General features: G+C 35.9%; 1 protein-coding gene across 1 annotated transcript in view; it reads left to right on the top strand.

The window, feature by feature from the left end:
- Positions 1-119: 119 nt before the first annotated feature.
- The window catches only part of LOC104166128 (ran-binding protein 17-like), a gene marked incomplete at both ends in the record, with an annotated part of 24,326 nt that continues 12,739 nt past the window's right edge, over positions 120-11,706 (top strand). Inside the window, 7 exons of the mRNA XM_009705958.1 lie at positions 120-225; positions 882-1,028; positions 2,019-2,109; positions 3,329-3,495; positions 6,917-6,982; positions 7,535-7,639; positions 10,537-10,702. Of these exons, the coding sequence (XP_009704260.1) occupies positions 120-225; positions 882-1,028; positions 2,019-2,109; positions 3,329-3,495; positions 6,917-6,982; positions 7,535-7,639; positions 10,537-10,702 (848 nt within the window). The remainder of the gene's footprint in view (positions 226-881; positions 1,029-2,018; positions 2,110-3,328; positions 3,496-6,916; positions 6,983-7,534; positions 7,640-10,536; positions 10,703-11,706) is intronic.

Below are 11,706 nucleotides of genomic sequence, written 5' to 3' on the forward strand. Positions count from 1 at the left end.
GAATCTTTTATTTCAAGTACAAAAGATCTTTTTGGAAGAGCTGGTGAATAGGATTTTTACTCAAACTTTTAAATGAGTCTGGTCAAATACTGCGTGTTCTCTTTTCCTCTTCTTTCTAGGCCACGCTCAAGTAATGAAATATTTACTGGATGCCTTCTAATGACGTGGCTGGTTCTTGATGAGAGTTACACAGGCTTTGGGAACCTGGTGGATCCTAAAACCTATGTTTGTGTGATGATTCTGAAACATGCCTAAAGGGTTCATCTCTCCTGTGAGAGAATTACAAGTAGATATAAATCATATCCCTCACACAGGAGAGAGAGATTCCCCACACACACCTTCTTTACCAAAGAGAACTTTGTCAGCTTCTAAGTAGGAAGGAATTTTAGCTCTTCTGTTGCTACTATCACTTCTGAGTTGTCCCATCTTTCACCATATTTGCATCAGCAGATACAGACAATGCTGGGTTTTTTCCACTTGTAGTAATTTGAAGAGTAATTACAGCTTTTAAACTGAAATTTGCCAGGAGTTTTCCAAGTAGCATAGCTCAAACTGTTCACTGTTCTCTTTTCATCTCTGTTTGGAAAAGCTAAGGACTTCCCATCTGAAGACTTGGAAAAACAGATGGATTGAACCATGTTAAAAAGTACTTTGGTACCTGAGAGAATAAGGAACAACAACTTAATTTTCAGAGTTATTTTTGGCTTCTTGTCAGAGAAAGCCTCCTATTTTTTTGTAATTTAAATGTGAATCAACTGGAAAGCTTAGCATAGGTAACAGTTCATGTTACTGGTATAGTATCTAGGTTTATAAACACTTAAAGAAATCTTATGTGATTGAAAAGTCTTTATGGAAGTTTCATTTGTGTTCTTTCCTAACAGAGTCTGGCAGAACTAGAAGTACTATGTAACCACCTATATGAAGGAACTGATCTAGCACAGCGAATGCAAGCTGAGAAGGTACTCTTGGAGCTTATTGATAGCCCAGAATGTCTTAGCCAATGCCAACTTCTATTAGAACAAGGAACAGTAAGTATCTGAAAGTGGTGTTATCCATAAACGTAATCATGCTTGTGGAAGGTCGCATAGCTTGGAAGCTCAGTCATGGGCCATTACCGTGTCAGTACAATAAAGGCAAAATGCTTTTCTCTCTCTTTTTTTTTTTTTTTCCTTTGGTACATCATCTGTTTCATAAATGATTCTAGAAATTTTTTCTTTTAGAGGTGGTCTTTGTAGAAGTGCATTGCATTAGAGATGTCAGGGACAAAAAGGGACAGTATCTTAGCTTCCAATACTTCCAGAAGGGTTGTAATCAGGGGTTGTGTCACCTGTGGAGCAGTGTTGGGAGACAGCATGGTATAACCTGGTGTTTGAACATCACCTTGTTCTTGTTTCAAGCTATTAGCTACAATGAAAAAAAAAAATGTATTAAAAAAAAAAAATCCCTAAACTGCTTGTCTGTTGTCTTTTAGTTTAAACCATTCTATTATCATTACTCAGTTTCATTTTTGGTGTTTAATTTCATGGTTAACTTTAGATAAAATGGTTGGGGAGTTTATTCTTATTTGATAGTCAAAGCTGAGTCTAGTATAATTCTGGCTGTGTTTGTCAAATCATTCAAAGAGAGAGAGAAAGAAAAAGAGGAAACACATTTGAAAAATATCTTTAATGCATGGATGGACCCACGGTAATCATCTCATGGTTCTAAATTATCAGGTGATTTAAAAAGAGATTGCAAAACTAAAGAACTTAATTGAATAGCGAAATTACTTTTAAATGAATGGTTTCCATCAAAAGGGATGATAGTTTTAGGTCTCCACTTTTTTATTAGTGTTTTGTAGTTTATGTTTATTTATAAGGAAACAAAGATATTACTAAAAATACGTATTTTATAAATTTTTGGTACACTTAACAAAAATAAATGAAAATCTGATAACCAGTCTGGTTTATTGATTATTTATTGGGTTTTGCCTTTAATCAGCCTATTTTTGAATAGTGTCTTTTGATGTGTCTTTGTAGACATCCTATGCTCAACTTCTAGCAGCAACATGCCTGTCTAAGCTTGTAAGCAGGGCGTCGCCATTACCTATCGAACAAAGGATTGACATACGTAAGTAACGTTTGTGGTTAAAATTTCATTCTATTAGTTGGATCTAAAACTTCACGTTTTAGTAACCACTGAGTGAATAGTCCGTTTTTTCTGTAGTTCCCTCCATTTACCCAGCCTGTTATTCATAAGGTAGCCATTATGAGAGAGTGAACGTAAAGGCGATTGTGAGATCTTTCATCATTTCTCTGCCATTAGCTCACAAATAACATTTCTTAGTTTCAAAATTAAAATAAACAAATATATTACTTCATATTTTAAAAAAAAATACTAATTTTTTCCAAGATAGACTTTGCATTTATCTTACAAAATGCTAAAGAGATATAGTTGATGTTTATTAAGGATGGAAGTTGCAGATACTGCTAGGACACCTGCCAGTCACTTATAGGTAACGTTGCTTATGATCAGCTCTTAACATTTGTACAAGTCATGCCAGGACAGGTTCTTACTTGCAGGATTCAGCTCTTTCAATATTTTCCTTACTCTTTAAGATCTATGTTAAAGTCATTGCTATATCCTAGAAGAGTAAGCAAGTATGTGTTAGGTCTTCAACAGTGAAAAGCTTTGCACAAGGAACATATGATTCCATTTGGATTTTGAGAAAGTCTTCACTGTTGTATCAGTTCTGTGGGTAGTAGTACTCTAAAAATGCATGGCTGAAAATCCGCTGCTTTTGATAAAAGATTTCAATGTTCTTTTAGGTAAAGATTAGCTTTAATCAACTTTAATTTTAGGTCTTTCAACAGCTTTTGAAACAGATTAACTTTCTTCTAGTTAGAGAGAAATTTCTACAGATGCAATGTGCATTACCCAGAGGGATATTCTAGATTGAATTGAGAACAGTAGGGACTCTTGTCTGAAAAATCTTTTGTGTATCTTGAGTTGACTGTGACAACTGCTGTTACATAGTGAAATAATCAGTGCCCAGTATATGTAGGACCATAATGAAAAATTACTCTGTTTTACCTGCCAGCGTTCTCTGAATTCACAAACTGTTGTCATATGTGTCCTAGAATAATGATCACATATGTAATGTGCTTTGTATTACTAAATGTTTAGCTGTATTTAATGATTTAACGTAAATTACAGTTATTGTGCTAACCATAAGAATATAGATATTTTTATTTTTTTTGAATTGATGCATTGAGTTTCTATTGGAACCATTTAATTAATTTTCTTTACAGAAGACTTGTGTTGCTGATTTTAAAATGCTTCTTTACAGGAAATTACATTCTGAACTATGTAGCATCTCAACCCAAACTGGCTCCTTTTGTCATCCAAGCTCTTGTTCAAGTCATTGCTAAAATTACAAAATTAGGATGGTTTGAGGTACTAAAAGATGAGCTCATCTTCAGAGACATTATTGGTGATGTAAAAAAATTTTTGCAGGTAGGAAACAATTGTTCACTTCTGCCATTTTTTTCTGTTTGGACCTCTTCATTTTTAGTGATTGGTATGTTATGTCACTTAGTTGTCATACACTTGGGTGGAAAAAGTGTGAAGAGCATTGCTTAAAACAGAAGATCACCCTATAGTGAAGAACAAGGGTGGGTTTGATACTTGCGTGAGGTTGTGGGTTTTGATGCCTCACAGTATTCATAGTGCTGTCATGGTTTGTTGATTTTCTTTTTCCAAAGCACTTTTCCATAGTGTGGTTGTAAAACATTAACCCCTGTTGTCAAGCCATTCTATTTAATGCCTTAATTTTTTTCAGCTAATGTAGAGATACATTTCTGATAGTGTTAGCTCCAGTTACCTGGTTAGAAACACTGGTACTGCGTCACTGGTACTACCATCTGAAGAGTAAGACACTCAGTGTTTTAAAGCATGAGTCTGGTTGCGATTCTTGTAATAATGACCGCTAAAATTGTGCCAAACTGTTCAGTTCTAGAACGAGTTCAAATGTATTTTTTTCAAGTGCCTGTCACAGAGGGTTGATCAAAAAGATACCTTTATGAACTATTTGTTGGAGTATTCACTGTTACAGTCTTATATTGTTGCTTTTCTGTATAAGCAGTGGGACTTCACCTGCACTTTAATTTTTAGCAGAGATCACTAGTTATCCCTGCTTCTGAAGTTAATGTGGAAAGCCTGTGTAAAGATAGAGCTGTGGTACACAGAATTGCAAGACACTATATGTATTTGTTATGTGGTTGTGGTCCTTGTTTGCTCTGTTCCTTTTTCACTTTATGAGAAATTGTTGATTCATATTTGTGTGCATGGGTACTTAGATACCTGCATGTATGTATGTTCTCTCTCTATACACGTAAAGAGGAGTGAAAGAATAAAAACCCACAAAATGTTCTGTCTCTCCTGGGATTATGGTGTACAGTATAGGCAGATGGATGATAAATTCAGAGTGTTTTTATAACTTTACCTATTTTAGCATATGTATTTAAATCTAACATACCAGAAAAATTATGCGTTCTAGGTAGGGATATGGGGAAGTTTGGGAGGAAAGGTCACTCATCTTTCCTCTCTAGTAATGGGATGAGGCAGAAATGTTCTTGTTTTACGTTTCCTTCCATGTTATTTCCTGTTCCCCCGCTGCACTGGTCACTGTTACAAAGAAGAAGAGTTACAAGATAGAGAGGTAATCTTGATGCACAGTATTTGAAAATTGGAAATAATTTTTTCTAGTATCAGACTGCAATCATTCGCTATGGACTGTTCGCTGTGCAAATTTACATGTCAAGTCTAGAGTAAGTACTGTCAGACACAGTGGCTAAAGATACAGGATATACAACATCTTCTGTGAAGGATGTTTGGAGAAAGTGATTGGATGTCATGGGTTATTAGCCAGACCTGATTATTTCATACATTTAACATGTATAAAAAGGTGCTTAAAAAGTTTTCTGGGAGATGGTTAATCTGCTTTAAAAGTTAATACAGATTAATCTTTCTGAGTGTCTGTGTGAACGTGAAGTCTAGTACTTATTTTGAGAAAAAATCATTAGAAAATTTAAGCTATTTGGAGATTTTCTTCCAAAATGATCCATTATGTGTGTATGTGTTGGTGCTCCTGGCAACTCATCAAGAAAATACGAAGTTAACAGTTTATGTGTCTTGCCAATGAGTTTCTCATTTGTTTTTCAGTCTTTCTTTTTTTATAATACTGTTCAAGTTAATGTAGTTTTTGAGTTACATTGGGAGTGTCTAATAAAAGATAAGTTACAATATTCTGTTTATTAGAAACAAACTCAAATATACTTCTGCACCATTGTGCAGTTATTTTTATGAATGTACTGTAATTGGATTTTGCATTTATTATTAAAATGATTGCAGTGTGACTCTTCAGTGTGGAGCTCATTAAAAATAGAGATTTAAATACAAAATTTAGTTTCTTAAGAGATTTCTTTAGTTAAATTAAGAATTCCTGCAGAAAAGAAAATTAAGCCATAGATCTACCAGTGAATTAAATTTTAGATAAAAATTGAAAAAATAATCCCTAAACAATACTAATATATGTTAATAATTAGCATATAGTAGTTTCAAATACATATGCATTAGCATTCCAGATTGAAGTTCAACCAGTGTGAATTTGAGTGTGATTTAATATAGAAAAAAGGATTAGCAGCTAGGTCTGCAGTTCTGTTCCCGGCATCTTCATAATTCACCACACAGCTTTTCACACCTGTGAAAAAGAGGAGGTTGCATTTTCCATTTTTGAAGGTTTGTGTGATCTAAGGAATGTTCATGTAGACTATTTTAAGAATTTGAAATGTAAAAGAAAGTCATGTTCAAATTACAGTATAGGATGTTTAATCTTACTCAATGCAGATAGGACAGCAATATACATTTTGCCTTAGAGTTCTCTGAAATTTTCTCTTCTGATTTGCTTTGGTGCAAGTGATAATACAAAATAGATTACAGTGGAAAGTTAGACCCCTTGGTAAGAAGCCACATTCTTTGTTAGTTGAACTTCGGGTGATCTTCAGAGTTGCAAAAAGGAGTGTGGTTAGTAAAAATAATCAGGAAAATTTTGACAAGGAAGACATTGCTTTTTGGACACCAGGGGAGCTGAGGCTGCAAACTGCAGCTGTGAAAATAGAGATAGAAATCTTCTGCCTGACTCAGTGACAAGGCCTAATTGCAGTTGATTTTAATTGTTTTTAACTAAGCGTATGTAATTTTTCTATAAATGTTTTGTAGCAGCTCAGTGAAGACAGCTAAGTTTTATTAATTAAATGCAAAATTCTACATTGTATCTGAATTTCAAAACATTCGAAGCAACTTAAATACTGATGATCAGATTGCACCCTCAGATGTAAATATTTGACACCTACTGCCTCGCTTTTTAGACACAAGTTCTCAGAGATGGGATGTATCATTCAACTCAAATCAATGCATTGTATACTACTGTGGAGGGAAGACAATTTTTTTTTTTGATAGGTAGCATTTCAAAACTTTTTACTGGGAGTGTCCTGTGATCTTTTTTTATCCATGCATGGCTTAATTATTTTTAATGGTTTGAATTTCATGCAGCTTGACTTACCAGTTCTAGAATACTGAACAGACCTTTGAGAAATGTGTAATAATGAATTTTTAGATTGCAGTTAGCTACAGTCTATTTTCAGACTGGTTTTTGTTATCACACAATTCTTAAAATTTATGATGCGTGTTTTTTTTCAGAGCTAATTAGGGAGTTTGAAGGTCTAGTTCTATCAATATTGATAGAATTTGGCATGAAAGCCTTCTAAACAGCTTAGTACATCTCAGCCTAAAAATCCCTCTTGATTCTAGAAATGTTGGAAAATAGTAACTGCAAGCTGTGATGTTTGAACAATCCTATCTGTTTTTTTTTCTGTAGGGCACTGTGGACCATTATATAATAGGAGTAATGATTCTCTCAGAACTGACTCAGGAAATGAATCTAGTAAGCATGCTTTTTTTTGTTTGTTTTTTTTTTTCCTTCTGCAAGGGATGTGTGTACTGCTGTTAAAGCAGTGTTTTGAATGTTTCTACCCTTCATAAAAATGATTGGAGAAACATTTCTTAGACGTGAAGGGATTAACACACCTTCCTCTCCCCGCCAAAACAGAGACACACAAGAAATTCTTAGTGCAGGGACGTTACCTGTACCAGATACATACCATATCTGATATGGGGTAAAGTTTCTGTCATCACAGTCACTAGAACTTGTAAAGCAAAGTGAATGATCAACTTTTTCAATTGTCTTTCTGCTGATGATTTACTTTTGCCTACATCTTAACCTGAGGAAGTGCCTCAGACCTTTCCATCCAGAAAGAGAGACAACCTTGAAGGGAAAAAAGGAGGTGCTTCAGGAAGCTGTCAAGGCTTGTCTATGGTCCAAGCACTGGACCATAATTTTCATTTCTAGTGTCAAATAGTTAATCTGCCAGATACACCTGTCATCTAGTTTTAGCAAAGAAGGGAGCATTGTTTATTCTGTCCTAACTTTTCTTAGGTTGATTATTCAAGACCTTCAGCAAAACATCGTAAAACAGCTACCTCATTCCGTGACACCTCTCTAAAGGACATACTGATGCTTGCGTGCTCTCTTTTGAAGGAGGTGAGGCTCTTTTATAATTGAACCTAAGTTGTGAACATTGTAATTATCCCAGTCTAAGTCCTTAATAATATCTGAGTTGATGAATTCTGTACTTAAATGGATTACATGATAACCAGTTAAGCTCAAGTGACCAAAAAAGCTTCAAAGACAAAAATTCCAGTCTTCCTTCCTTCATGTCTCTCTTGCTGTCTCTCAGTCTTTCTCTCTGTGCCATCTCTTTCTCTCTCTCTCTTGCCATAACGACTGAACTATTTAAATTCTGCTTGTTGTCTTTGTTGATGTTTTTTCTTAATTTAATTGTATCTCAGTTTTGCTGGGCCTACCATCTCAGCATTTGCTAAAAGAATTATTTATTAAACTAGGAACGACCAAGAAGACAGACAAATTCTCTGTCTTGTGGTATGGCAGTGCAGTCAAATCTGGCCGAGGTGTTTTTCTCCTTCACTAGTTCCCTTATCCTCTCTGTAACGTTTGGGGTTAATTCAGGCTCGAGACTCTCAAGAGCCTTGGCAGGACGTGCTGAAGAACAGCATGCAGTCAAACCTGGAATTTGCACTTTCCATTTTGTGCTGATCAAGGCCTTCCATAGCAGTGGCACCATGAGGTAACATTCTACTTCCTCTAAGCTCAACCAAGTCTTTGCTTTTGAGGGCAGCTTATTTTTTAAACATTGCCTGATTTCTATTCCGTGACTTATTTGAGAGTGTTGGTTTAATCAGTTTTTCTGAAAACCACATGAATTCAGTGTTGAAATTTGGACACGATGTTTAAACTAAGCATTTAAACACAGATGCCTTCACAGTGGGTCAGTGGATAGATAATGGTATGATTACTCTTTGGCTAAAGGTATGATTCTCAAGGTTGAGATATGTGAGAGAACATATATAGGTTGAGAACGATCTCAAGTTGCGCCAGGGGAGGTTCAGGTTGGATATTAGGAAGAACTTCACGGTAAGAGTCATTAGGCATTGGAACGGGCTCCCCAGGGAGGTGGTGGAGTCACCATCCCTGGAGGTGTTCAAAAAACGTTTAGATGTGGCGCTTCAAGACATGGTTTAGTGGGTTTAGCGGGCATGGTGGCATCGGGTATACAGTTGGAGTTGATGATCTTTGAGGTCTCTTCCAACCATAATGATTCTATGATTCTATGTGATTGAGGTACTGCTGTAAAAAATTAGCTTAAATTTCTTTCACAGTACGTTTTTAGTCTAAGTAACATGTCTTACGTCAGATTTGCACTAAGTTTAAAGGACACATGTTGTCAGCTACCAATGCTCAGGTGACAGGCAGTATATTTTTTTAATATATAGAGCAATTAAATGATGTGTAAGCCCTCACCTCTTAAGAGGGAATGCTCTACTAGTGTACACTGAATGTTTTAAATCAGTGTTGGAACTGTATATTAATGGAGAAATAATATATAATTTAAAAGAAGAATTGGATCTTTTTGGAGGAATCTTCTTAGATATAGTAAACCCCATTACACATCAAAGCAATAAACATAGGTGGGAGAACCTGTATCCTATGGCAGCTGCTTCCTAGCTTTCTTGAAGTTCAGCTGGACTAAGGGTACTTTTTTAGTCTCTCATAGGTTGAAAGGTTTGTCTGAGTGACATCGCACAGATTTCCAGACAGAAATATAAGAAAATTATAATCAGTATCTTTATACTAATGCCAACTTTGGTATAGGAAGCTGGTTTTAGAACTATTTCAGTGTCTATAATACACTGAAAAATACACTCAACTAACAAATGTGGAATTATTAAAATAATTCCAAGAGTTTAAAAGTTACAGAGAGGATTGCTGGCAAAACAGGTTATGTTTATACAAGACATACAGAAATTCAATGTTGATTTCAAAGCCAAATTCATAATTTACTGTCAATTCTAATGTGGTGCAACAGTTATTACCAAGTTAATGAGAGATCTGATGACACACAGTTGATTTTAATTCCTATCATCTGAATTTAGAAACTTTTGTTAATAAGCTCGAGAAATGTGGCTTTGAATTGAAATAAGGAGCAGATGAACTACATAAAGTTGTTGCATTTGCATTTATTTTATTGTTTTTCTAGACAAATTTGTGTCAATTTTCTTTTTAATGTTAATGAACTGCATCAATGACTAATGAATTTGAGGTTTGTTTTCAGTGCCTTTATATTATGTGTGTAATCTTGAGGTAGTAATTTCTTTATTTTAAAGTGTTGTTTAAAGTATTATAATTACAGAGGAGATCGATAAAATGTATTCTTACTCACAGTATGTTGAGTATAGACTTCCAAATCCCAATGGCTTGTTTTGCTTACAAAGTACCTTTTTATTCTGACACAACAGGGGTTATAAAGCAGTAGAGACACTAACATCTGTATTTATACAGGTGTTGTAAATAGCTACATTCAGATTACAGACTGTTCATTTCATTGTTTTTTAATGCCAGGTGTTTCTAGACTTACCAAAGGAACAGTCTTTGAGTATGCATGATGTGAAACTCATTCTGTTTAGCAGCCTGGACATCAAACTGAAAAATAACCAATCGTTGAGATTTTTTTTTTACCCATATGATGTATATGACATATACTCCATGCTGGTGTGGAGTAACTGAGAGAGAAAAATATCAAACCTTACAGTTTAATATTTGCAGTGAACATTAGCACTGATTTAACAAACAGTATTAGTGACATGTTGAGTTTTACTTGTAAGTATTTTACGCGAAAGGATTATTTCACCAGGCTTTTAAAAATTATTCATAAGTCTGGGAGCTTTAGCTTGATGTTTCTCTTAGTATGTGTTTTCTTGCTCTGAACTTTGCAGTTTTACATCCAAACATTTTCCTTTTCAAAATTGTTTTTAAAGCATGTTCTGTGCAGGTGACCTAATAAAGATTTCTTTTCTCCTTAGCTTTTGGCAAAACCTTTAACCCTTCAGGACCAACAGCAACAAAGTCTAGCAATGCAACTGTTGAAGCTTGTGCTAAATTGTCTTAGTTTTGACTTCATTGGAAATTCAGCTGATGAATCTGCAGACGACCTGTGCACTGTGCAGATTCCAACAAACTGGAGAACAAGTAAGAAAGGATCATAACTGTTAGTAGCCTGAAGTCTGTACCCAGTGGATTGTGTAACTTCTTTTGTCACAATACTTGCAAATATAAAATAATTTTTAATGTGGAGTAGACTTCTTTGCTGGTGAGTTATTGGTAAACTTCTTCTGCTATTTCACATTTTTCCTATTGTTGTTTTTACAGACAGAAATAATAAATGTAGTCTATAACATAGATATTCACAGTAAATCAAATTATTCTAATTGGATACTGAATACTATTCTCATTCCTGGTATATGAACACCCTGAAGAGGTACAGCATTTGTAGCATGTCTGTTCTCTCTTGTCTTCTTCCTGATGAGAAAACTGTGTTAAATTATTTTTTAGTGTGCTTGTTTGCTCTAGTATGTGAGCTTGTTAATGAAGGCAGCAGAAGGGTTGCATCTTGTTTCTTAGACCCTAGAGGTTTGACTTCCTGGGCTTATAGAGTGCAGATGGCAGCCTAGTATAAATATGTCTGTGGTAGGTTGACCCTGGCTGGATGCCAGGTGCCCACCCCAGCTGCTCTGTCCCTCCCCTCCTCAACTGCAAGGGGAGAGAAAATATAATGAAGGGTTCCTGGGTCGAGATAAGGACAGGGAGAGATCACTCGCCAATTACCGTCATAAGCAAAACAGACTCAACTTAGGGAAAATTAATATAATTTATTACCAATCAAATCAGAATAGGATAATGGGAAATAAAAACAAATCTTAAAATACCTTCCCCCCACCCCTCCCTTCTTCCCAGGCTCAACTTCACTCCTGATTTTCTCTCCCTCTTCCCCACCAGCAGCGCAGGGGGGACAGGGAATGGGGGCTGGGGTCAGTCCATCACCCGCTGTCTCTGCCGCTCCTTCCTCCTCAGGGGAGGACTCCTCACCCTCTGCCCCTGCTCCAGCCTGGGGTCCCTCCCACGGCAGACAGTCCTCCATGGACTTCTCCACTGTGGGTCCTTCCTAGGGGCTGCAGTTCTTCACGCACGGCTCC

The sequence above is a fragment of the Cariama cristata genome, unplaced genomic scaffold, assembly GCF_000690535.1.
Source record: "Cariama cristata isolate BGI_N322 unplaced genomic scaffold, ASM69053v1 scaffold3198, whole genome shotgun sequence".
In the NCBI taxonomy this organism is placed as follows: Eukaryota; Metazoa; Chordata; class Aves; order Cariamiformes; family Cariamidae; genus Cariama; species Cariama cristata.